The 27,293-nt window shown below is 40.8% G+C and overlaps 1 protein-coding gene across 3 annotated transcripts in view; it reads left to right on the top strand.

The window, feature by feature from the left end:
- FBXO42 (F-box protein 42) overlaps positions 1–27,293 on the top strand; it is a 91,441-nt gene that overhangs the window by 57,812 nt on the left and 6,336 nt on the right. For 2 of the 3 annotated variants that reach the window (XM_004425623.3, XM_087446743.1), the window contains exons 5-8: positions 20,965–21,118; positions 21,926–22,036; positions 26,581–26,677; positions 27,162–27,218. In XM_004425623.3, the coding sequence (XP_004425680.1) occupies positions 20,965–21,118; positions 21,926–22,036; positions 26,581–26,677; positions 27,162–27,218 (419 nt within the window). Of the gene's footprint in view, positions 1–8,365; positions 9,157–20,964; positions 21,119–21,925; positions 22,037–26,580; positions 26,678–27,161; positions 27,219–27,293 lie in introns of those variants that run through there. The other variant, XM_087446744.1, reaches the window with a different exon arrangement.

The raw sequence follows: 27,293 nt of genomic DNA on the forward strand, positions 1-27,293 counted from the left end.
TGGTGGATTAGATATGGAGAAGTGAGAGGGTCAATCAAGGCTGACTTAGGTGTCAGGTTTGTGCAGCTAGGTAGATAGTGGGGCCATTTGCTGAAATGGAGAAGAAATATTTGGAAGAAGTTTAGTTTTTGATCTCTTTAAATGTGGTAGTATCAAGTAATTAGTTTATTTTCAGAGTTTGGCATTTAAAATAGAGGGCTTGAGTTCCCTTAAATGACAGTACAGTCCTTCCTTTGGTTCAGTTAATTCTTCTCTCATCCTTCATTTGTTCATGCAGCAAACATTTATGGTTTACCTACTCTGTGCCTGGTATTTTTTTAGGTGCCGGGGATGCATGAGTGAATAAACAGACAAAAATCCCACTTTTTTTTTTTTTTTTTTTTTTTGTGAGGACGATCAGCCCTGAGCTAACATCCATGCTAATCTTCCTCCTTTTGCTGAGGAAGACAGGCTCTGAGCTAACATCTATTGCCAATCCTCCTCCTTTTTTTTGTTTTCCCCAAAGTCCCAGTAGATAGTTATATGTCATAGTTGCACATCCTTCTAGTTGCTGTATGTGGGACGCGGCCTCAGCATGGCTGGAGAAGTGGTGCGTTGGTGCGCGCCTGGGATCTGAACCCGGGCCGCCAATAGCGGAGCACGTGCACTTAACCGCTCAACCACAGGGCCGGCCCCCAAAAATCCCACTCTTAGTGGAGATTAAATTCAAATGACAGATGTTAAAAGTGACAAATACATAATATAGTATGTTAGAAGACAATGTTATTGAAGCAAAACTATAGCATGGTAAGGGGATCAGGAATAGGGGGGATTATAACTAGGGTGATCAGGGTAGACCTCATGGAGAAGGTGACATTAGAACACAGACTTGATGGGTACAAGTAGTGAACCATGTGGATATCTAAGGAAAGAACATTCCAGACAGAATAACCAGTGCAAAGGTCCAGAAGTGGCAGTGTGCTTGGGACAGTCAAGGGATGATGAAGAATCCAGTGTGATTGGAACAGAGTGAACAAAAGAAAGCATACTAGGAGAGGAGGTTGGACAAATAATGGAGGAGAGGGTGTCGTATATATAAGGCTTCTGGCTGTTGTGAGGACTTTGTCATATTCTTTGAGTGAAATGACTGCTCATTTAGGTTTCTGAGAAGACTGTAAGAGAGCAAGTGTAGAAATGAGGAGACTAGTCAGGAAGTGGTAGCAATAATCTAGGCAAGGAATGATGATGACTTGGACTAGAGTGTTAGCAGAAAGATTAAAACTAGGTGGATTGATTAGAGCCAGTGGGATTTGCCCACAGTTTAAAGGTGGAGTGTGAAAGAGAGGAGTCAAGGACGGCTCTGAGGATTTTTAGCCTGGGCACTTGAAGGAATGCAGTTGCCATTAACTGAGATGGGTAAGACTGTGGGTGGTCACGGTTGGCAAAGTGCAGGAGAGATGAAAAATTCAGTTTGAAACATGTTAAATTTGAAATGCACATTAGGACATCCAGGTGGAGATGTATGTGTCGAGTTCTGGGGAGACATGCAGGCTAGAGGCATTTGTCTAGAAAGCCAAATAAGAGTTATTAGCATATGCATAGATGGATTTAAAGCCATATTAGTGCAGATAAAGGAGGCTAAGTCTGGGAGACTCCAGCATTTGGAGATCAGGGAGGAGAAGGGGAAACAGCAAAAGACTAGAAAAGGAGCGCCTGGGATGTAGGAGAAAACCAGGAGAATGTGGCATCTTGGAAGCCACCATATTTGAAAGGGTTTCCAGGAGAGGAGGAGATAATTAACCATATCATATGCAGCTAAGAGGTCAAGTCATATGAGGACTGAGAATTGACGTTGAATTTAGTAGAGAGCATTTTTGATGAGTGTTAAGGACGAAAGCCTATTTGGAATGGTTTTAAGAGAATGGGAAGAGAGGAGTTGAAGACAGTAAGTGTAAAAAATACATTAATTTTCTTTTTTTGAAGAATTTTGCTGAAAAGGAGAGCAGAGAAATGAGGTGCTAAGTGGAGGTGAATGTAGAATTGAGAAGTTTTTTGTTTACGATGGCAAATTTTATAGCATGTTTATATGCTGATAAGAATAATCTTCTAGAGAGGGGAATTCATTTGGCTAGAAAGGAAGAATTGTTACAGCAGTGTCCTCGAGTAGTGAGAAAGGCAGAATCTACTATACAAGTGGAGGGGTTGGCTGTGGATAGGAATATTGACTGTTTCTCTGAAGGAACAAGAAGGAATTTGTTATTACAGACGCTGGTGAATGGGTAGATGTGGGAACTGGTGGAAGTTCTCTACTGATTGCTTTATCATTCAGATAAAATAATTGAGGGTGGAACAGAACAGAAGCCGGTTTGGAAATCCTGGCCACTGATTATGAATGTACAATTGTGTACATTGTAGTCTTTGCCAGGTAGTTCTAGGAATTTGAATGTTTCACCTTCTGGTATTGGACTAAAGTAACGCCTTAATTCTTAATTAGATTCATTTTCACTCAGCCTATGTTCAGTTCCCAAAGCAAATGAGCAGTTCTTGGGACAGGTACTTCAAAAGACTGATGTTTAAACCACTGTTTCTAAAACACCCTTTATTAAAACTGAGGCTAATTTTGGTATCTGTTTAATATATGATATCATCATAAGTCATCAGCCTTTTTTGGTTACTTTAAATCAAGTTAGAAGTTTTCAAGTAGAAATTTTTTTTTTTTTTTTGTGAGGAGATCAGCCCTGTGCTAACATCCGCCAATCCTCCACTTTTTTTGCCGAGGAAGACGGCCCTGGGCTAACATCTGTGCCCATCCGCCTCCACTTTATATGGGTCGCCGCCACAGCATGGCTCGCCAAAGCAGTACGTCGGTGCGCGCCCGGGATCCGAACCAGCGAACCCTGGGCCGCCGCAGCGGAGCGCGCGCACCCAACCGCTTGCGCCACCGGGCCGGCCCCTCAAGTAGAAATTTTTTACACTTAAAATTGGAGTATTGTTCTGATTTTCAAAACTTCTTAAAGATTAGTCCATACCCATTTACACAAAGAGAACAAATTTCAGTGTTAAAACTTTCCACATTAGGAGAGTCGATAAATAATGGGAGAGTCTGTGAATGTTAGGTAAAAATTTAAAGCTCAGCCTGTCGTCTGTGTTCACCAGGTCTGGAGCACAGTTGATTTTCCCACCACATTCTCCCCATAGAATCTTCTTTCCCAAGGACGTTTTTTTCCTTTCCAGTTTCTTCCCTTTCAGTCATACATGCAGTTCCAAGTGATGGCTTGTGGTTCAGGCCCTTTGTTTTAGAAAAACTCACTCAAGGACAGAGATACAAAAACTAGATGCCTTTTCCAATCTTGGCCTTGCGATTCCTGAGCTACTTGCCTCTGAACTTAATCACCTCTGCATTCTTTGGCCCTTGATTTCCTTCTCTGTACAAAGAGGAAGAGACAAGACCGCTATTCCTAAAAACCACGTAGCAGATCACCTTTATCCAAATCATCTAGGAAGCTTACTAAAAATATAGATTTATTGGCCTCATAGCAAACTCACCTAATCTCAAAGGATTGGGGATAGAGTGGTGTATCTGTGTTTTAAAAAAGAGAAAATGTCCCAGTTACTTCTAAACCTACCTAAATTTGGAAATCCTGGATTCCTATCAATCTTCTCGCTTTCTCTTTGTGCAATCTGCAACCTCACTTTCTTATCACAGTCTATTAGGTGGGTGTGTAATGTGCCAAACCGGGCTCCTTAACTGTTGTTAAGGAAGAAGAATGGCTGTTCTGTGCTCTCTTAGATGCTTCTTTCTGGAAATACTGCCTTTACCCTAGTTAGTCAGGAGTGGCCTACTGTCTTGGCAAGTGCTTATGGAGAGGGTTTTGGGAGTGGGGGATTGGATGCCCCAGATTCTTCATACATACAATCTAACCTTCAAACCAACCTGATTAGGTTGGCACTACTATTATTCCCATTTTACAGATGAGGAAACTGAAGCTCAGAAAATCACCTAGTAATTTACCTAAGATTGTACAGCCAATAAGTGATGGAGCAGTGATGGAGACCCAAGATTTTGTCTCTAAAGTCTGTGTTCATTTTTTACTATGCCATGCTGTGAGTAGTTTTATTTTTTCTGTAATTTATTTCACATTATCAATTTTTAAAAATTTTTAAATAGACTTTTGTTTTAGAATAGGACAGAGTTCTCATATATCCCACACCCAGTTTTCCCTGTTGTTAGTATCTAGTCATAATAGTACATTTATGACAATTAATAGCCTAAAGTCCCTACTTTATTCAGATTTCCTAATTTTTTTTTAATCTAATGTCTTTTTTCTCTTTCAAGATCCCATCCAGGATATATTACATTTAGTCTTCATGTCTCCTTAGGTTCCTGTTGGCTTGTGACAGTTTCTCAGAATTCCTTGTTTGATGATCTTGACAGTTTTGAGGAGTACTGTCAGATATTTTGTGGACTGCCATTCAGTTTGGGTTTGTCTCATGTCTTTCTTATGGTTAGACTCGAGTTATGGGTTTTTAGGAGGAAAACCTCAGCAGTAAAGTGCCCTTCTAATCACATCATATCAAGGATGCATACTGTCAACATGATTCATCACTGTTGATGTTAACCTTGATCACCTAGCTGAGCAGGGTTTATTAGATTTCTCCACTGTAAAATTATCCTTTTTTCTCATCCTTTTTAAATTCTTTTTTATGGTTTATTTTTCTTTCGTTTCCTGTGATTACCTTTGCCTACGGTCCTTGACATTTCATTGAATTTGGGGGGCACAACTAAGCTCTCTGACTATTATGTCTATCCTCAAAGGCAGGAAAGGATAATGAGCAGAGAGTATGTCATTTGAAGAAACCTTTTCACAGCTTAGAGAATTTTTAAATATCAACATGACTTGCCTTTTTAAATTTTTTTGGTGGGGAGCCAGATATTGAAGACAACATATGTCTTTTTTAATGACCTAACACAATCAAGATCTTTCCAGCTATGCAGAGTCAGAAGCTCTATTGGAAATAATTTTGTTCCTTTAGGACTGTTTCCCAAAAGAATAATCACATCTTCCAAAATCACTGAGTAATCCTACAGAAAAGCTAGTTTACTTTTGGAGTCAGGGGCAGGAAAAAGAAAGAGTATTGGTCATATCAGATATCTGTAGGAAGGTCAGGATATCCTTAGAAGCTGGAAAATGCTGGAACTGTCCAGAAATAACTGCCCAGGGTGTCATTGTTTCTCTTACTATGTAAATGATGCCTTAAAAATGATGCACATAGGGCTCTTGGATCCATTGGTGAAGCTTTCTGTTCTGTGTCTAATTGAAAAGCTTAGTCTTAGGTTCTCTACTAGCCTTTCCTGAGCCTGTGGTAATGTCGCCAGGAAATGTCAGAACAACTAAGGGGGTCTGGGACTGATACCTGGCACCAGGTATAACCAAAACAGCTGACAGGAGAGTCTGTTTGGAAAAGATCACCTGCTCCTTCCCTTAACTTAGGTCCCAGGGATCAATGCTGATGTTGAAATAGCTGGATGTGGAATTTTTAAGAATAATGTATTAGTGTACTCATAGGCATTAGATTCTGCTTTTTTGCATTATTTTGCATCTAAACACTTTATATATTTTTTTAAATTAGCATTGTATGCAAATGTATTCTGAGAATGCCAGGTCTGTGGAGATGAGGGAGAAGTGAATGCTTAGCAACTGGTAAATGTCGGACCCTGTAAAAGAAGGACACACATGCGTTTCAGATACACTCCCAGCTTCTATTCTCTGTCTTAAAAACAGGTCATTGATCTCACTGTTTTAATATTTTCTTTGTGAATGAGAAGGCCCAACTGTTTCTACCTACAGATTTTTTTCTTTATTACCAAATATTTGATTACCAAAATGTATTAAAATCTGTCCTTAGCTTGTTCTCTTTCATGTTGAAAATCCTGCATCATTTATTTATGTATTTATCTATTTATTTATTTTCTCCCCAAAGCTTCAGTGCCTGGTTGTATTTCCTTGTTTAAGTCCTTCTGGTTCTTCTATGTGAGCCACTGCCACGTAGTCATATGGCACTGACAGATGGGTGGTGTGGTTCCATGACTGGGAACCGAATCCAGGCCGCCGAAGTGGTGAGAGCACTGATCTTTAACCACTAGGCCATCAGGGCTGGCTCTGCATCCTTTAACTTTTATTCATTTGATCCAACTCATGAGCCTTTTCTATCCTTTCTTAAAATCTTCTTATTTTAGATAGAAGTCCAGAGTGTCACTGAGAATAAGCAGTGACTTTCCTTAGAAATCTGAGCTTTCATATCTACACGTTGTGATCCTGTCTGCCTACCATCTTGACAAGCAATTTTTGGTTGCTCTTGGGTTCCCTGTGCTGTAGAACTCTCAGACCATCTAGTGTTTCTGTTTATTCTCAGGTACATAATCCCCCCAACAGCACTTTATGTTTTATGACCACAATAGACTTCATTTTGTATGATGCCTTATCCTTACGTATTTCCAATGCTATGTGGATTTATTAACTTCATTTTATGTCCTGAGTGAAATTGTAGAAGGCTAATCCTATATGGGGGAACACGAAAGATCTTATCATTGAGTCATTTCTAACTTCTGCTTCCCCATGAATGACCCTGTTGGTTCCCAGGACACGCAGCAATGCCGTGTACCGACTCATGCCTGGCGCACATTGTTTGGGCTGTTTATTCTCTATACAATCAGGATTAGGCCAGTTTCTCAAGTTTTCCAGCTCTTATGACTTTGAGGAGATTTTGTAAAGGGGTCTACAGGGTGGTCTTCCTTGGTGGGTGAGAGTTGTGATTGGTCATTTATTATCTTAAAAATATCAACTTGAGGGGCCGACCCGGTGGCACAAGCGGTTAAGTGCGCGCACTCTGCTGCGGGGGGCCCCGGGTTTTGCTGGTTCGGATCCTGGGCGCGCACCGACGCACCGCTTGGCAAGCCATGCTGTGGCAGCGTCCCATATAAAGTGGAGGAAGATGGGTATGGATGTTAGCCCACGGCCAGTCTTCGTCAGCAAGAAGAGGAGGATTGGCCGATGTTAGCTCAGGGCCGATCTTCCTCACCAAAAAAAAAAAAAAATCAACTTGAGTTAGAGGAGACTACTCTATCCTTTCAAAGCTCAGAAGCTACCTCTCATGTCTTTTTTTGGGAGATAAACTCTTGAACTATGCTTTAATTGATTCTGCTTTTCAAACAAGTAGTGCCCTGATTATTTCCTCTTTTCCGTAGTTCTCTCTGCAAATGATTATGGGCTATAGATTTTATATTTGATTTGTTGGCTTTTACGCCGTGTTCCTTTTTTGCCTTCTCTCCCATTTTAGTAAGCCTTCTGAAGTCCCATTACCTGATCTTCAAATGTTTCTTGCTGTTTGATATACATATGTGGGTTAGAGAGTGGTTGCATTTTATGTGAGGAATGTGTCATGAAGACCTCACATAATGAATTCTCATTCTGACATTTGCTGGTATTGCTATTTACTGGTAAAAGCTGGTATCTCTGTTTACTGGTGGTATTGCTGATTTTCTGGTATTTTTGGTATTTTGATAGTATTTCTGTCTCCTGGTAAAATTGCTGGTATTGCTGTTTCCTGGTGAAAGTAGTGGGTGATGCCATGTGACAACGGTGTAAACACGGTTTACAGTTTACTTCACTCTACCAGCTTTGACATTAGCCATTCTTTTTTTCTTAATACTTTATTAAGACATAATTTACATACCATAAAATGAGCAGATCTTAAGTGCACAACTCAAAGACCTTTTTACATATGTGTTCAGCCATGTGATCATCACCTAGCTCAAGATACAAAATACTTTTGTCACCTCAGAAAGTTCCCTGATGCCCTTTTCCTGTCAATACCACTTCCCACGGAGGTAACTACTATTCTGACGTCTAACAAATTTTTTTGAGATTCATCTTGGTTTTTTTGAGGTTCATCTGTATGGTTACATCTAACAGTGGTTTATTCCTTTTCATTGCTGGGAGTGTTCCATAATGTGAATACATGTGACACTTTTTTTTAACCCATTCTCCTGTTGGTGGATAGTTGGGTTACTTCCACTTTGAATATAGCTGCAATCAACATTCTTATATAAGTTTGTTTGTGGACATAGGCACTCATTTCTTACTTAAGACCTACTTGTCAACTTTAAGAAATATTCTAGACACAGTAAGTATCCCAGAGAGTCCTCTGTTCACTTAGTCCTGCTCTAAGTAGGAAGATCTGATGATGTAACTAAGTATTAAAGGGGTTTTGAGGAGGAAAGACCTCTTCTTCTTCTTCTTCCTCTTCTTCCTCTTCTTCTTCTTCTTCTTCTTGCCTAATGACCTAAAGTGATGGGAGGAATGTGTTGTGGGAGGGAGGGTGGCCAGTTGGTAAAACCATTAAGAGCTGAGTTTTTGTGCCAGGCAAACACAGGTTTGCATCCCATCTCTGTTGCTTAGTAATTAGGTGACCGTAGGTTATTTAACATCTCATTTGCCTCACCTTTAGAATAGAGATGGTAATACTCACCTTTCATAGTTTTAGTTCAGATTACAAGCAATACTCAGATGGAGAAGGGGATGTGGAAACTGATTAAGTTGACACCTTTATATATGCCAAAGTACAGCTAAGGATTAGAGAGTGGTCATTAGTTATCCTTGAGTTCCCAAAGCTTGAAGTGACTGCATTCATTCCTTTGTTTATTCATTTTCATGCCTTTATTTATTGAGTGCTTATGTCCAATGCTGTCCTAGGTACTGCAGATATAGGTGTGAACAAGAAGCAGGGTCTGCTAGGGGAAGACAGACAATAAACAAATAAATCAATACAAAGAAAACATAAAGAACTAAGTAGAAAACAACTGGTGATGCAAGAGAGTAGATGGGAGTGTTTAAAATAATTATAAAATGTATATAGAGCCAGGGCTTATATGGATGGGTAGATTTTTAAAGGAAATCTGATTTATGAGGAGAAAAGTAGCAAACTAATTTAGGATTCTGTTCACAATTTGTTACAATTTATTTTTAAGGCCGATTATTTGTTTTCATTAACATGATGTGCTTTTGATTAAAATGACCATGGAGTATTTGAATCTCCATCTACATTTCTTTGTTTTCCTAGAAGGAAGGCACCCAAGGCCCAGACACCACATGCATGTGCTAATCTCTATGAAGAAAGGTATAGGATGTTACTTAAGTGACTACTTTATTTAAGTTCTTTATTGTATTAGCTCCTTCCTGATCCATGGACCCGGTCCTGGTTAATCTTCTTTATGAGTTGGTGATTTCTCCTTGTCTCCTCTAGCCCTGTGCAGTCCTGGAACAACGTGGATCTGTGGCAGTCTCGGGAGATGTGAATGAGAGCAGAGCCAGTGGTTTCCCCTAGGACGGGAAGGAATCCTTCCTGTTTGTTTATAAAGTTCAGATCCTGAGGTTTTTCCAGAATACATGCTTTTCTAAAGTGGGTACACATTCTCTCCTGCTGGAGAGAAGAGTGGGAAAATTTGCATAACACAAATCCCCTGGGTCCTCCAGGGGAGAGAATAAATAAGATTATAGCATATTTCAGTTTAGCTCTCTCCTGCCTGACTAGGATTTTCCTGTTGTGACACCAGGCCAGAAACTATGACTAGCAACGTTGTTTTCACTTCTAAATGGAGCCACTTAAAAGAGTACCCCACCCCCATTAGAACTGCAATTAACAAATTATCAGATTAAACTGAGGCTCTGGACCTCCTCTCCTTCCCCAAAAATTGAATCAAAAGACTACTTGAAATGGTAACAAGAACTATTACTGGTTTTCATGTTAATTTTTAGCTGATATGTGCTGCCCTATTCATCAAGTGGTCTTTCATGTGAGTTTGTTTAGAAGTGAAAACAATGCCAGTAGGCAATTTCTTTTTTTGTTCATGCTTATGGCATATAGAGTTATACAGGATCTAAGTTCCTCATGCCCATTTCAAAAGCTCCTCTTGTTTTGGATGTTCTGTAAATGACCCAAGAAGCAATGTTTTTAAAGATGGGGGTATAATTGTAATAATAAAAATGTATGCCCTGAAGCCTGAGATCCAGACAAGCTTTGTCTAATATCAGTGAATTATTTCGATATCAATCAGTAACTTTCTGGCCATGTTGCAACTGAAGAATAAAATAGGAAAAGCAAAAAAAAAAATTGGAGTGTGGAGGGAACACCCAAAGAAGTGTTTGGCGTTTCCCCTGATAAAAGGCCTGCTGATGCCTCCAGGGTAGGTTGTGATTAACTGGAGCCAGTTCTCATCCCAGCTCATGAGGGATCGATAACCATTTCGCTTCCATGAATGGGTTCAGCTCAGCAAACGTTTTCGTAAGAAATAGTTCCTGTCTTCTAGGTTAGTATAATCTTATTGGGAGACTCTAAATGGATAATTTCAACACAGTGTGCTAAATGCTTGGACTGAGGTTTATGTAGGATGTCCCCTCCCCATTCATCCCTCCCTCCCCTAAGAGGGCCTTTAGCCTAGCAGGGGAAGGGATGTGCTGGCAGAGGTCCCAAAGAAAGCCATGCCTATGTTCTTCTGCATCCAGTACCATGTCCTTGGGGACTGACTTAAATCCCTATTTAAACTCAGTTACAGAGCACTCTTGGCTAGAACCAAGTCTTGGAAAACAGAAGTTTAGGGGTTGTTTAGTGACTTTGCCAAAGAGTAACTTTATGTTTGCCTCCTACTTCCTTTCTTTAAAATAAGCATTATATTTTTGTATCTTCTGTGGGCACCTATATAAATGCAAAGGCTTATTGTAATTATTATTGGCCACATTGATGTTAAATTGGAAATATTTTCATCATCAAGAGAAACTGACGTCTGTTCCAGATAGAATCCCTGTGGTCCTGACTGTGTACTTTGGAGACCATTCCGAATAGTTGTCTTCGAGGGTTTACAGCCCAAGACAGATATTATACTCATGAATTGTGACGTGTTATTCTCAATTTTCCTTTTGTCTCCCCATTCTTCAAACCATAAAAACTTTGAAACATGCTTTTCTTGTCCCATTACAAAGTGTTACCTATAAAATCAAAACAGTTTACAGATGTAAGCAGTTAAATTATAACTCCAATAGTTTTTCTTTAAAGGATCTCTTGCCTCTTAAATTATAAGCCCCAGTCTGTCCTCTTGTGCCCTCTAAGTTTTCTGATTCAGATGCTAATGTGGTGTTCTGGGAAATGCCTCTCCAAAGTATTCTTCTCCTGACCTCTGAACTCTTGCTATCAAGGTCAGTCACTTCACACACCACCATAATGACAGCTCTATCCAGCCAATGGCTTGGTCAGCTTCCCAAGACCCAGCTTGGGTCCTATCAGCAGATTCATCTTTCCCACACCCCATACACACTCAAGGCTCCTCACTACCACATAAAAGTACCCACACAAAAGAAACTGTGAGGTAGGGTTATTGGTTAATCTTGTCTATCTGGTCTTATTTTGCCCTCGAGGCCAGTTTTGTGTGGGAAGGACTCGTGTATCGCATATGGAGTTTCAAGTGGATGCCTTTCATTGGACCTACCCTAAGAAAGTGAGTGCGTATGAAGAGTTCTTATTATGAAATGGAGAGGATGACTTGAAGCCTCAGTACTATTATTCATTCTTTAATGTCCCCTTTGGCATCATTACTATAAAATAAAATAATTTGAAAGCACTCAGGCAAAATTTTTTGACTGCCAGTTAAGAAACAATTTCCACTAGGCCGTCTTTAAAAAGCAAATCACCCACCAAAACATTCTGGAATTCCATGAGCAAAGTGGAAATGTTTTTGTCCAGTGCTTTTCTTCTGGATTCTTTGGCATGCTAGTGAGTCCCACAGTTAAATTTTTCATGCTCATAGTTTTCTTGTTTTCAAACTTTCTCTCTTAAAAGTCTCTAATTCCTAGTCTTAGATCTTTTTGTTTTCACAGTCGTGGAGAACTCACAGCAAGTCACTTATGTTGCTGTAAATATGTCTTAAAGTGATTTGCCTGAAAGCAGTAGGTGAAACAATTTTTTTTCCTTTTATTTATTTTGCAGAGTGTAGGTTCAGTGACATGTAGATGATCACAACCAGGGAAGTGTTTGTACATTGAAAATGTTAAAGTAGTTTCTTTCAGTACCCTTTTAATCAAAGGATTTGTCAAGGAAAACTCACTTTGGACCCATGTCCTTACTCTGCTATTGAAATGAAGGGTTCCATAGAGTCATATACAGAGTATACGCACAGAAACAAGTCTGGATAGCTTCAGCGTTAAGAAAAATCACCTACGCTTGGAAATAAGACAACAGGATGCCTGCCCTTTTAATGTCATATTGGAGCGTTATCTAACAGGTCCACTCAGGGATTGTTTAACTCTCTACAACATGGTTCTCAAAGTCTAGTCCCTAAACATCAGCATCACCTGTGAACTTGATAGCACTGCAACTTCTTGGACCCCGCCGCATACCTACCAAATAGGAAACTTAGAAGTGGGGCCCAGCAATCTGTGAATCTGTGTTGTAACAAGTCCTCCATCTACTTCTTTTGTGTGTGTGTGTGTGTGTGTGTGTGTGTGTGTGTGTGTGTGTGTGTGAGGAAGATCGGCCCTGAGCTAACATCTGCCAATCCTCCTCTTTTGTGCTGAGGAAGACTGGCCGTGGGCTAACATCCATGCCCATCTTCCTCCACTTTATATGGGATGCCGCCACAGCATGGTTTGCCAAGTGGTATGTTGGTGTGCGCCTGAGATCCCAACCGGCGAACCCCTGGGCCGTTGCAGCAGAGCACGTGCGCCTAACCGCTTGCACCACTGGGCCGGCCCCCTCCATCTACTTCTGATGCAGCTAAAAGTTTGAGAACTACAGCGCTAGGGGAATGGTAACTATTTTTTATAACACCTTAATAATACACTAATAATATTAATAAATAATCATGTGTGGAGATATAAAAATAATTTTTTAGTCATGCATAAAAATATAGGCATCCTCAATTAAAACAGGTGCTTGTTTTATCTTGTATCAACCAATTGAGCTGCTCTTCTGGTCCTAGGTTCTACGTGGATAGAAACTACAATTGTGGGAAAGTGGCATAGAGACCAAACCAGAATTTGAAATTGCTTCACTGTTGTACTATCTTCTTTGCAAAAGTAAAGAATGCCTCGTAATTCTACTACTGTCTTTCACATGTGAAATTTTCTTCTGATTTCATTGGAACCTTGGGAAACATCTGAACCAGTTAGCAATTTTAGGGAATGTTAATTCTGTGTATAGGGTGCCTGTCTGATTATCCAGTTTCCCACAGCTGCCCTTTGGGCTTGTGCCTTGTTTTGAAATTTGCTCCATTGATCATATCTGCTGTGTGATTAGGAGGCCTTTGGTGTGTTTGGGGAATGAAAGCTATGGGGATAACCATTGGCTCTGGGGGAATAGGCTCGAGTAACATGTCCATCCAAGTTTGATATGAGCACATTTGGTACTGTGGTGCTCGATGAGAACCTACATGGGAGCGGCACCCTCTCTTCCTCTACTTTTATGATACAATGGTATTTAGACTGTGTCTGGAGGCCCAGTGGCCTCATTATTTTGAAGCCAGGCCAAGAAATGTCCTAATGAGTATAAAACCTTCATTTATAAGTTTTCTTGAGGGAAGCCTATTTATTTTATCGTATGTCACCATGGTGATGATGGGCCTTTTAACTGTGGAGAGTCTGCTGTTGTCAGTGCCCTATATTGTACAAGGTTTTCAATGAATCAATCAGTCTCTCATGTTGTAGGTGAGTGTACTACTATGTGATGTCATGCTAGCTACTGTATGGAATGAATTGCATGCACATAGGTGCAGTTCTTCAACGTTTAGGGCCTGACATTTTATCTCTGCCTAGTCCATTTAAAAGTTATTTCCCTTGTCTAATAATGTATGGTCATGTGTTTTAAAATTTGGAAAGTTTGTAAGTACTCTTTAAATAGCTTTCTTTTCTTGGAACTTTAAAACAGTGAATAAAGGTAGGTAATTTGAACACGAGTTTTCTTGTTTTTCTCAGAATTCCAGTAAAGACTTATTGTTTGCTTTCCAGAACTCTCCTTGGCTAAAGAGACTGTTTATTCTTTAAGATATAAAAATTGCCAAAGTTCATTGACCTCTGCAGTCTCTGCCCTCACCATAAATATAATTCATTTGATTTGTGGACCTTGTATTAAAATAATTGAGAGGGGAGGTAAAGACCCTCTGCTTGAAATAAATTCAAAATATGAAATATATAGATTTTTTTTTGTGTGAGGAAGATCAGCCCTGAGCTAACATCCATGCTAATTCTCTTCTTCTTGCTGAGGAAGACCGGCTCTGAGCTAACATCTATTGCCAATCCTCCTCCTTTTTTTTTTTCCCCCAAAACCCCAGTAGATAGTTGTATGTCATAGCTGCACATCCTTCTAGTTGCTGTATATGGGACGCGGCCTCAGCATGGCCGGAGAAGCGGTGTGTCGGTGCGCGCCCGGGATCCGAACCCGGGCCGCCAGTAGCGAAGCGCGCGCACTTAACCACTAAGCCACGGGGCCAGCCCTGTAGATTTTTAGAAATGGTAAAATTAAGGACTCTACAAAGGCTTCACAATATTGATTCTTAAAGTAACAAAAATTTAAAAGTATCCAGTCTGCAAACATTATTTGCATAATTAGGTCATAGAAAACTTGATACACCAGTATCTTTGATCTCCCCTTGCTGAACTAACTGTATAGAGGTTGTCTGTTGAATTCTGTGCCCCCTCTCCCCTCTGCTTCATTTGTTCTTGTATGGTAATTTTTTCCCATTTTCCTTACAAATGGAGATGGAGGAGCACAATTAGTTTAACTTATAGTATGACCTTAGTTGCTGGAGATATTAAAGTAAGATGCTGAAATTAAAGCTTCTATTTGTAAGATAAATAGACCTTGGAAATGCTGCATAAGGGAGTTCTCCCACTCTTTGGGATAAGAAGTAGGGAGAAAGATTTTGGCTTTGTAAAGGTCAAGATATTTGAGAAGTCATTTTGGAAGCTCTTATCTAGGATAGTTCTTAAGGATTGATTTATCATTGTCACTGGCCCCAGCTTACCTTTCCTTGGAGAGTCCAGAGAACAAGTAAAGGATCCTGTATTAGAGGTAGAGTGTGACCCAGAGCCTTGTGGAGAAAAAGAGGTCCTAATTAAGATTTAGGAAAGAGCTTTTTCAGCTTTGAAACACTCAGACCTTTTAAGGTGTGTGACTTGTTTGTGGCACTTGCTCAGAAGGAATGGATCTGTATGCATGAGGAGCAGTCTGGTATACGGTTAAGAGAGTGAGTTTTGGGGCCAGCCCCGTGGCTTAGCTGTTAAGTGCGCACGCTCTGCTACTGGTGGCCCAGGTTCGGATCCCAGGCACGCACCGATGCACCGCTTCTCCGGCCATGCTGAGGCCGCGTCCCACATACAGCAACTAGAAGGATGTGCAACTATGGCATAGAACTATCTACTGGGGCTTTGGGGAGAAAAAGGGAAAAAAAGGAGGAGGATTGGCAATAGATGTTAGTTCAGGGCCGGTCTTCCTCAGCAAAGAGAGGAGGATTGGCATGGATGTTAGCTCAGGGCTGATCTTCCTCACCAAAAAAAAAAAAAAGAGAGAGAGAATGGGTTTTGTTTTGTTTGTTTTTTTGTGTGTGAGGAAGATTAGCCCTGAGCTGACATCCGGTGCCAATCCTCCTCTTTTTTCTGAGGAAGATTGGCCCTGGGCTAACATCTGTGCCCATCTTCCTCTACTTTATATGGGACACCGCCACAGCATGGCTTGACAAGAGGTGCATCGGTGCACACCTGGGATCCAATCTTGCGAACCCCGGGCCGCCTGCCGAAGCGGAGCGCGTGCACTTAACCGCTTTGCCACCGGGCTGGCCCCCAAGAATGAGTTTTATAATTTTATTTGTTTATTTTTTTCCCCCCAAAGTCCCAGTAGATGGTTGTATGTCATAACTGCACATCCTTCTAGTTGCTGTGTGTGGGACGCGGCCTCAGCGTGGCCAGAGAAGCGGTGGGTTGGTGCGCACCCGGGATCCGAACCTGGGCCGCCAGCAGCGTAGCGCGCGCGCCTAACCGCTAAGCCACGGGGCCAGCCCAAATGAGTTTCAAAAATCCAGACTTCCTGGATTGGAATCCTGGCTGTGCCACTTATTAGATCTCTGACCTTGGGCAAGTTATTTAAATGAGCTGTGCCTCAGTATTCTCATCTGTAAAATGGAAATAAAACTAGTTTTGGAAGGATTGAATTAGTTAGTACATGTAAAGCACTTGGAAAGGTGCCTAGCATAAAATAAATGCTCGATAAATATTAGTCATCATCATTAGTAATAGTAGCAGTAGTAATAGTTATAAGTAGCAGTAACTGTATTTCGTTTAAAAGTCAATCAAGGGCCGGCCCTGTGGCTTAGCAATTAAGTGCATGCGCTCCGCTGATGGCAGCCCGGGTTCGGATCCTGGGCGCGCACCGACGCACCGCGTCTCTGGCCATGCTGAGGCCGCATCCCACATACAGCAACTAGAAGGATGTGCAACTATGACATACAACTATCTACTGGGGCTTTGGGGGAAAAAGAAATAAATAAATAAAATTATAAAAAAAAAAAAATTTTTTAAAGTCACCCATCCATCTCTACCAGCTTCCCCATACCCCCTAAACATAGGCACACGGTTTATAAAATTAAAATAAAATACTTTGTCTAAAGTAGTACTGTCCAGTAGAACTTTCTGTAATGATGGAAATGTTCTATATCTGTACTTTTCAATTCAGTAACCACTAGCAACATGTGGCTAAATGGTCACTGTGTTGGACAGTGCAGGTCTAAAGTATAGTCTTTCCTTGAGTTTGATTATATATATCATTATGTTTTACCAACACTCCTTTTAATTCTGTGAGTAGTTTTTCCCCTTAAGAGGTATGTAGTCTTATACTATATTTGTAATCTCTTTGTACCCGGAACTGGTAAGCATTGATTTGCCTTGCCTTATAAAGTATTGATAATTTATTTCAAAAGATGTTACAGGAAACACAGTACACATGAAAGAGCAAACCCAAGCTACTCTTTTCATGTTAACCATTTTTTTTTTTTGTTTCCAAATCACATTCAGTGTATTTGATTTACCTCCTGGGACTTGGGATGACTTCCCTTTCATATCATCTACTGTCAGTTTTAATTTTATTTCTATTGTACTTTCTTGAGTTAAATAGTTACTCTGCCAGAAATACTCTAACCATATACTGGTAGTAAAATATGTCCACCAGTTTAGTTATCATAAAATTTGTGCTGTGTCATTACCAGTACTGTCAGGTGTCCATGGCTAATTAACCTGGTATTAACTTCATATGAATTTACTTTAACAATAATTATACCAGGCACTGTTCTAAATGCATTACATGCTGTAACTCATTTAATCTTACAACCGCTCTATGAGACAGGTGCTGTTGTTATTCCATTTCATAGATACGGAAACTGAGGCAGAGGGAGATCTAGTAACTGGCCTGAGTTTCACAGCTAGTTAATGGCAGGAATGGGATCTGACCCCAGGCAGGCTGGCTTCAGAGCCTGTGGTCTTAACCATAGTTCCTTGGTGTTAAACCCTTGGTGCTAATTGTGTTTTGGAATTCAGAATTTTTCAGCTTTTAGAATGGGAATATGATTCATATGCTTTTATAATACCTCTGGTGGAATCTGGAGCAGCACCCTGTAATCAAACTTATTAATATTTCTACAGCAACACATATGACTTCTCACACTGAGCGGATTAAATAAAGACTATTTGTAGCCTCATCTTTTCAGGTCAGGTTTTGTTGCCAAATGAGTTTTGAAAAAAATGGGTTTTCAGAACTCGGAGGATTTGGAATTTTGAATAAGGGATTGAGAATCTGTACTGTATATAGACTCTCACACAGGCCGTCATCAAATGGGAGTGAGTTTAGGTGAGGTGCAGGAGAACAGAGTTGCGTCGAACTCCTATTTCTCATTTTTAACGACTGAAATAGGTTTATTTTTTCCCATCACAATGATCGAGTATCACTTTTTGCAGAGTTCAGCCAATACAGAAAGTTGTTTGTAAAGAAGAAAATCAAAAGGATCTGTAATTTTACCATTCAGAGAGATCAACTATTATTGACCTTCTAAACTTTCTTTTATGTGGAATGAACACATACAGGAAAATAGATTAAGTGGGCTCAATTTGCCTAGATTCAAATTCCTTCTCTGCCACTAATTGAATATATGGCCTTGGGGAAATTAACTACTCTCTGCCTCAATTTCTTTATCCATACAATGGGGATTACAATAGTGCCTGCCTCCTAGGGTTTTTGTAAGAATGAAGTGAACTAATTGTATGTAAAGCACTTAAAACAGTGCCTGGAGCATAGTGCCCATCAACTGTTAGCTGTTATTATTTCATGTTTTGTTACTTGCTGCTTTCAGTTTTCACTTAATAGAGCATGGGCATTGTTCTAAGACAAATAAAGAGCCACATAATTTTTCCTTGCCACATAGTATTCTTTTATATGGATATTCCTTGATCTCTTTATTTTTTTTATAATTTTATTTATTTATTTTTTTTCCCCCAAAGCCCCAGTAGATAGTTGTATGTCATAGCTGCACATCCTTCTAGTTGCTGTACATGGGACGCAGCCTCAGCATGGCCGGAGAAGCGGTGCGTCGGTGTGCGCCTGGGATCCGAACCCCGGGCTGCCAGCAGCGGAGCACGAGCACTTAACCGCTAAGCCACGGGGCCGGCCCCTTGATCTCTTTAAACACTGCAAATGAGCATTTTTGTATCTATTTCTTTTTTCATTTGCCCAGCTATCTCATCATATTAATCCCTAGAAATGTGATTGCTGTTTGAAGCATATGCACTTAATATTTTTTTATACAAATTGCCCAGTTTACATTAAAAATTTTATTTTTGTTTCCGTGTTTCGCTATTTTAGGGACCCTTGTGTGCTGCTTCACTTTATACACTTGATTTTTAAAAACCAGTATTTCTAGTATCTCAGATCCAAATCCAAATTTCAGTCTAGAAGGTTTTTAAGTTACTACTCTGCCAAAGTCGATTACATATTTTATTTGCTTTTTCCAACTTTTTCACAGTACTTATGAGTTCCAAGGTGGGGGCAAGAACTTGAAGCTTTGTTCAGTATTTCACAAATTAAATGATTTTTGGGGTAACAATAGCATTTTAACTATGCAATTATATTAGTTAGGTTTTCTAGTTGGACTAGGGGGCTTCCTCCTAGGAAGGCAAAAGTTTTTAACCAGAAGTCATAAGGCTCAATGAAGGACAACAGATCATGAGTAGCCAGCCCCCTTAGTCATGATTCCTGTGGGATATGAAGGTAGCAAGAACTAACTAATGGAATACCAAAGCCAGTGTCTCAGCGCTGCTGATTGAGACAAGAATCGTTCCTAGAGAAGACTCATTTCTGTGGTCAGATCCTGTCTGTTCTATTAGGAAAGTATTCAAAATAGCTGATGCCACAAAGTTTTCTTAGATGCTCACTCCATATTCTGAGGACTGGTACCTTCTCAGTAAATCATGTTGGGTTACTCTTAAGTTGGATGCCGAGGAAGACAGTCCTCTGCTCCACCTTCTCAACCTCAAGACTTTGTAGTGACACCATTAAAGCAGTCTAAGCTTTTCAAAGCATGTTCCCATAACCCCTTGCAGAAGGGGGCGACCAAGCTGTCCATTTAAATTGGAGCACCTCAACTGCTGTCAGGTTAATATACTGTTGGAATTCCTTCTGTTTAAGATTTCCTTTGAAAAATAGAGCCTGCAGCTTTAACAACAACAGAATTCTTTTTAATATTCCAGTGTTGGGCTGGCCCGGTGGCGTAGCGGTTAAGTGCGCGCGCTCTACTGCGGCGGCCTGGGGTTTGCGGATTCGGATCCCGGGCACTCACCGACGCACCGCTTGTCAAGCCATGGTGTGGCGGCGTCCCACATAAAGTAGAGGAAGATGGGCACGGATGTTAGCCCAGGGCCAGTCTTCCTCAGAAAAAAGAGAGGGATTGGCATCGGATGTTAGCTCAGGACTAATCTGCCTCACAAAAAAATAAAAATAAAAAATTCCAGTATTTACTGACACCTGAGTATTGAGACAAATTACTTTGGTCTTGAGCAAATAAGATGGTGTGTAGAGTAAGAGATTGGGAGAAATAGCAATTGTTTCCAAGACAAAAGCTCTGAAAAATTATGCTCTTATGGGACATTTGTTATCCCTAAAGCTTTCCAGCATAAGCCAAGTTTCTGTTTCAAAATTTGGTTAACATAGCTCAGAGATCCAGCCTGAAGGGCCTTAGTAACCACTCTTGGTGTAAGGCCTGCAGTTTCCTTGGAATGCCTTCATATGGAGCCTCGAAAGTCTGCTCCCATTTGTGCTAGTGAGGCCCCTAGCTAGGGGCCTAGAGGTAACTACGTTAACATTTGACTCAGGGCAAATGAGAACTGCATTCTGCCTCCTTTTTTACGCATATTTGGTAGCAGCTGTTATTTTTACGTTGCATCCACTTATCTAGCCTCTCTCCTCCCTGGATCCCTTACATTCTTTTCTTTGTGAACTCTGTTAAGCTTATTAAAGAGATGGGCAGGAGAGTCAGCAAATACTGAGCACCTGCTTTGTCCCAGGCACTGTGCCTAGGAGCTTTGAATGTATTATTTAATACTCAAAACAGCCTCATGAGGTAGGTACTCTCATCCCTAATTTCAGGTGAGCAAACTAAGCCTGAGAGAGGCTAAGTAACTTTCCTCTAACTCAGGTTTCTCTGTTTTAATTGTAAAAGATGTATAAGTTGGTGATGGTTTTCTCTCAGACTTGCAAACCCAGTTTTGTCTCCCTCTTTCCCTTATGCTTTGCAGTATTGGTTCCCATTTTGTCACTCTTTCAGGGAAAGGTGATCTATAGACAGCCTACCTATGGCTTGTTGTGAGACCCTGAATCCTAATTGTGCTTTTTCTTGGCTTCTCCCAGGGTCCTATCCTTCCCCCAAAGCTGGAGCGACTCTGGTTGTGTACAAGGATCTGCTGGTGCTGTTTGGTGGCTGGACACGGCCAAGCCCTTATCCCCTACACCAACCAGAGAGATTCTTTGATGAAATACACACTTACTCACCCTCTAAAAACTGGTAAGCCACCAAGATAAGATCCTTTCAATCTAGAATAAAAGATTTTGAATGAATGGATTCCTTTTCTTTTTTGTGTCCAGGAATCTCCTTGAGAATTTGATGAAAGCTATGGATTCTTTTCCCAGGGAAAAAAACACTTACATATGCACATATTCTGCTTACAGTTTCAGAGGGTTTTCAGGACCCCTTCAAAACCCCTTATTCCAAAGAGAAAAAGTAGAAGCCATTTCTTCCTTGAGATTTATTCCTCTTCCAAGAAAAGTGATTGAGCCAGTTGAAGAACAGGCAGCCTTTCTACTAATTCCCCAGGAGTGCTGTGGATCCAGGTGATTCCTTACTCCTTGCTGTGTCCCCAAGACTGACTCCCAATTGTTTTTCAAACATGTCTTTTTCAAATGATAGTAACCCCTGTTTCTTGTAATGGACTATTTAGTACAGGGCTCTTGGCAGCTGCTACTGATCAGGACTGTAGAAAGAAGTGGCAGGTGGTACTCCTTCAGCACTAGGCTGAAGCAGCCAAGGAACCATGATGGAGTCTCTTGTCATTGTCTTCTCATCTCATCTCTCTACACTCTGCCTCCAAGCCATACACATCGAGAACTTGAAAGTGAACATAACTTTAGCAGGTTTGTAGGAAAGGCATAAATACCTTGATTGCCATCCTCCATTTATTATCCTAACAGTATCTCTCTTAAGGTGATAGGACTGTCATTTTAAATGGATGGCTACTTGTTTTCTACCTTAAACACATAAGACCAGAAGTAGATGATGCTGACTTCTTGGCTTCCTCTTGTCTTTTTATATTAGGTGGAACTGCATTGTGACGACCCATGGGCCACCTCCTATGGCCGGCCATTCCTCCTGTGTGATAGATGATAAAATGATTGTCTTTGGTGGCTCCTTAGGATCCCGGCAAATGTAAGTATATGTGGTTTGCTCCCTGTCAACCTGAAGGTAAATACCCCTGGGAATAACAGGTCAGAAAAGTGAACTAGTCAGGGTTAGTATTCCTGAACATGGTTCTAATTAATCCAGTTATAGTCATGCACCACATAATGATGTTTCAGTTGATGATGGACCGCATATATGATGGAAGTACCATAAGATTATAATGGAGCTGAAAAATTCCTATTGCCTAGGGACATGGTAACGTCGTAGTGCAGTGTGTTACATGTTTGTAGTGACGCAGGTGTAAACAAACCTTTGCTACCACTTGTATAAAAGTATAGCACATACAATTATGTACAGTACCTAATACTTGATAATAATAGTAAATAACCATGTTGCTCGTTTATGTATTTACTATACTATACTTTTTGTCATTATTTTAGAGTGTACTTTTCCTACTTATAAAAAAAGTTTACTGTAAAACACTATGCTGTGTTATGCCAGGAGCAGCCTCATACATCTCATGTTTACTGTGTTTCTTGATTGCATCATTTTCTCTTGAGTTTGATTTAATGTTGTGTTGTTTTGTTCATCATGGCCCGTAAGCATATAAAATCCACTGCTGATGTTGTCAGTAAGAGGCCACATTGAATGATTGACCTGGAAACGAAATTAAAAGTGATTAAAGACTACAAAGGTGGAAAATCAGTGATGGTTATTGCTCACAGGTCAGGCCTGTCCCATTCCACCATAGCTACGATCTTGAAGAACAAGAACAAAGTGACGGAAGCTGTTAAAGGATCTGCTTCATTGAAGGCAACGAGACCAACAAAAATTTGAGAAGGGCCTATATCAGACATGGAGAAACTTCTAATGACATAGAAGTTGAAGACCAGACACAGAAGTATAACCCTCTCAGCACCATGACAGTCATGGCCAAAGCAAAAAGTTTGTTCGTGATTTTCAAAGGAAAAGCTGGATCCTATTACACTGTTGAATTTACTCCTGGCTCTGGGTGGTTTAAACGACTCAATAATCGTTATTCATTGCATAATGTGAAAGTGAGTGGTGAGTCTGCGAATGCTATTGTGAAGGCAGCTGAAGAATTTTTGGAAACTCTAGATAAGCTGATTGTGGAGGAAAATTACTTGCCAGAGCAAATATTAAATATGGATGAAACCTCCCTATTCTGGAAACGGATGCCTAAAAGGACTTTGATCCATAAGGAGGCCAAGTCAATGCCGGGTTTCAAGGCTTTTAAGGACAGGATAACAGTCTTGCTTGGGGGCAATGTTCCAGGCTACAAATTGAAACCCTTTGTGATCAGGCACCCTGAGAACCCCAGGGCCTTCAAGCATACCAGTGTGCACACACTGCCAGTGTACTACAGAAGCCATAAGAAGTCATGGATGACCCAGCTCCTCTTCCAGGATGTCCTCCTGAATTGCTCTGCCAGCAAAATGGAGAAGTACTGTTTTGAGAATAACATACCTTTCAAGATTTTGCTTATTGTTGATAATGCTCCCAGACATCCTCCTTTTATTGGTGATCTTCATCCTAATATCAAAGCAGTCTTTCTCCCTCCAAACACTACCTCTTTGATCCAGCGAATGGATCAAGGAGTTATAGCAGCTTTTGAGGCCTACTACCTGAGGAGACCCTTTCCCCAGGCTATTGCTGCAACTGAGGAAGACGCTGAGAAGACACTGATACAATTCTGGAAGGCTTACAACATCTATGACTGCATCAACAACCTTGCTTGGGCTTAGGGTGATAGCACCGAGGAGTGTATGAATGGCATCTGGAAGAAGAGACTCAAGCGGTTCGTCCATGACTTCAAAGGATTTGCCAAGGCTGAGGGAGATGCAAAAATCAACAAGGCTGTGATTGAGATGGCAAACAACTTTAACCTGGGTGTGGATGAGGACGACCTCAAGGAGCCCCCATAGTTTGCTCCTGAGGAATTGACTAGGAGTTGTTGGAATTAGAACAGGAACACATAGATGAAGAAGAGGCCAGAGAAAAGGAAACTGCAGGAGAAGAAAAAGAAGAACCCCCAAGAAAATTCACAACGAATGGTTTAGCAAAAGCTTTTGTAGACCTTGACAAGCGCCTTAAAAAGTTTGAAAACATCCACCCCAACACCGAAAGGTTTTCATTAATAGGGAGGAACGTTCATGGTGCATTATCTGCTTACAAGCAAATCTTTGGTGAAAAAAAGAAACAAACCAAACCACCATGGACATATTTCTGAAGAGTGACACCTCCTCAAGAAGAGCTGCAGGCAGGTCCTTCAGGAGGTATTCCAGAAGAAGGCATTGTTATCATCAGGAGCTGACAGCTCCGTGTGTATTGTTGCCCCTGAAGACCTTCCAGTGGGACAAGATGTGGAGATGGAAGACAGCATTGTTGATGATCCTGACGCTGTGTAGGCCTTGGATAATGTGCGTGCTTGTGTCTTAGTTTTTAACAAAAAAATTTAGAAAGTAAAATAAATCAATAAACAAAAATAGAAAAAAGCTCATAGAATAAGGATATAAAGAAAGATTATTTTTTATACAGCTCTACAATGTGTTTGTGTTTTAAGCTGTGTTATTACAAGACTCAAAAAGTTTAAAAAAAATTGTTTATACAGTAAAAAGTTACAGTAAGGTTAATTTATTTTTGAAGAAAGAAAAGTTTTTTAATAAATTTAGTGTAGCCTAAGTGTACAGTGTTTATAAGTCCACAGTAGTGCACGGTAATGTGCTAGGCCTTCACATTCACTCACCGCTCACTTACTGAATTGCCTAGAGCAACTTCCAGTCCTGCAAGCTCCATTCATGGTAAGTGCCCAAACATGTGTACCATTTTTTATCTTTTATAGTCTATTTTTACTGCACCTTTTCTATGTTTAGCTATGTTTAGATACACAAATACCATTGTGTTAAAACTGCCTACAGTATTCAGTATAGTAACATGCTGTACAGGTTTGTAGCCTAGGAGCAATAGGCTATACCATCTAGCCAGGGTGTGCAGTAGGCTATACCATCTAGGTTTATGTAAATACACTCTAAGATGTTCATATCACAATGAAATCGCCTACCAATGCGTTTCTCAGAACATATCCCAGTCGTTAAGTGACACATGACTATAGTTATCTCACCCTAGCATTCCATTTTTTGATCCCCTAGTCACAGACCAATAAGTTGAAAAACTGGTTCCATAAAATCAGGACTATGTAGAATCTCTTTTTGTTTGGTATGGATTCTATTCAGTGGGATCAGGTTCTGATGGAGCCTCCACCTTGTCTGTTTCTACCTGCGCCTGTAGAAGGCCACCTTCCAAGAAGCTCGGAGTGTTTTTATTTGCTCTCCTTTATGACCCAGCTCGTGTCCTTTGGGCTGTAGAGAAGGAGAGAGGTAGATTGACAGAACAGGTGGAAATGGTTCTCTCTCCAAATGGGATGGGTTGGGGGAGTGGGTAGGAGCAAGGAAATTGTGTTAGGTATGACACACTTCTGTGAGGCTGTTCTCCCTACCCACTGTCCTCTCTACCTCTGGGCAACTCAGGCCAGAGTCAAGAGCCAGAGCAATCCTTTTTTTTTTTTTTTTTTTTTTCCCCAAAGCCCCAGTACACAGTTGTCTGTCATAGCTGCACATCCTTCTAGTTGCTGTATGTGGGACGCGGCCTCAGCATGGCTGGAGGAGTGGTGCCTCGGTGCGCACCCGGGATCCGAACCCGGGCCGCCGGCAGCGGAGCGCACGCACTTAACCGCCAAGCCACGGGGCCGGCCCCGAGAGCAATCCTTCTGAATCACTGTTTATCTAATTCAGCAGTAGTAGTAGTAGTAGTGGTGGTCATTTCCCCGGTGTTCTAAAATGGAAGTTGATGAACTATCAGCAATAAAACCCTTGCAGACCTAACCCTGTTCTCTCTTAGGGTACTATCCATCTTCCTATTTTGAAACAGTTGTGGGGAAGACTATGTGACTACCCTTCTGACAAGAAGGGCTTAGGGCTTAAGGTATTGGAGATCTTATTCCTGTGTTTCTGAGGTCTCTAAATGACCTTAGAGAAGGGACCATAAAATAGAGACTGCCATCTAGCAGTCTGTCCTTGCCATATTTGTCCCTCAAGGGTTGGAGATGGCGATTTGTCCTTGATAAAACTGCAGCTCTCATTAGCCATGGTGAAATTACTTTTTGTAGCCAGAATCAATAAATCTTTATCTCCTGGATAATGATAGAACTGCCTTTTGAATAATTTTTTTCTCTTCCTTGTGGTTTTTACTTTTGAAATACTATATCTTGACCAGTAGCTATTTCCTGCTATCACCAATTAACTCTTACTTTAGATATTAATGTGTGGCTACACATATGACTGAAGCGAGGCCTTGTGGGTCAATGGAAAGAGCAGAGGATTGAAGGTCTTGAGATGGGTTCCAGGGAAAGGAGGGGATGAAAAATATAGTTTAAGTGCTAACTATGAGTGTGGCACTTTGCTGGGCATCTTTATAAGTGTATCTTCATTTATATCAGCTCTGTGGTTCCCAGGATCTCCCAACTCCTTGATCTTTATGTCCTTATCTTACAGGAGCAACGATGTCTGGGTCCTTGACCTCGAGCAGTGGGCATGGTCCAAGCCGAACGTCTCTGGCCCTAGTCCTCATCCTCGAGGTGGCCAATCTCAGGTGCTCAGGAATTAAAATAACTATTCTTCAAACACTGTAGCATCTTTCAGTTAGGACAGGAGAGGGAGGAGGGAGTCAGGTAAGATGCCAACATGCACAAGCCAAAGAGAATTTATCATTCTTTTTTGCTGGTATTTATTTTTCAACTTTTAATGGGTTGTATTTATTTATAGAGCCTTCATATTATGCGTCTCCCCAAAGCATTTACTTTGCTGTTTCATTTCTCAAGAGAACCTTGCATTTTATGTGGTTGGCACTCTCATGTTAATATTTGTTCAACAAAGAATATATTCATTCAGGTGAATCATCAGTAATTTGTTCACAGGGATCAGCATTGACATGGTTTCGGGAGAATGGAGAGTTTCTGGTAACTAGAATACTCTCATTTGGGAGCTGGATAGGCTATTTTCATATACCACTGAAGCATAGGAGGTCAGATGCCTCTGTCTTTGTATGTTTATTTTAAATTTCTTCCTCTCCCCAGATTGTCATAGATGATGCAACTATTTTAATCCTTGGAGGGTGTGGTGGTCCCAATGCTGTGAGTATTGCTGATGTGGTGTTCTCATGCACATGCTGCTAAATGTTCAGAAGTTGCTTCCCCTGTCTCATCTTT

Source organism: Ceratotherium simum, chromosome 22 (genome assembly GCF_057802395.1).
Source record: "Ceratotherium simum simum isolate JZ-2026a chromosome 22, ASM5780239v1, whole genome shotgun sequence".
Classification (NCBI taxonomy): Eukaryota; Metazoa; Chordata; class Mammalia; order Perissodactyla; family Rhinocerotidae; genus Ceratotherium; species Ceratotherium simum.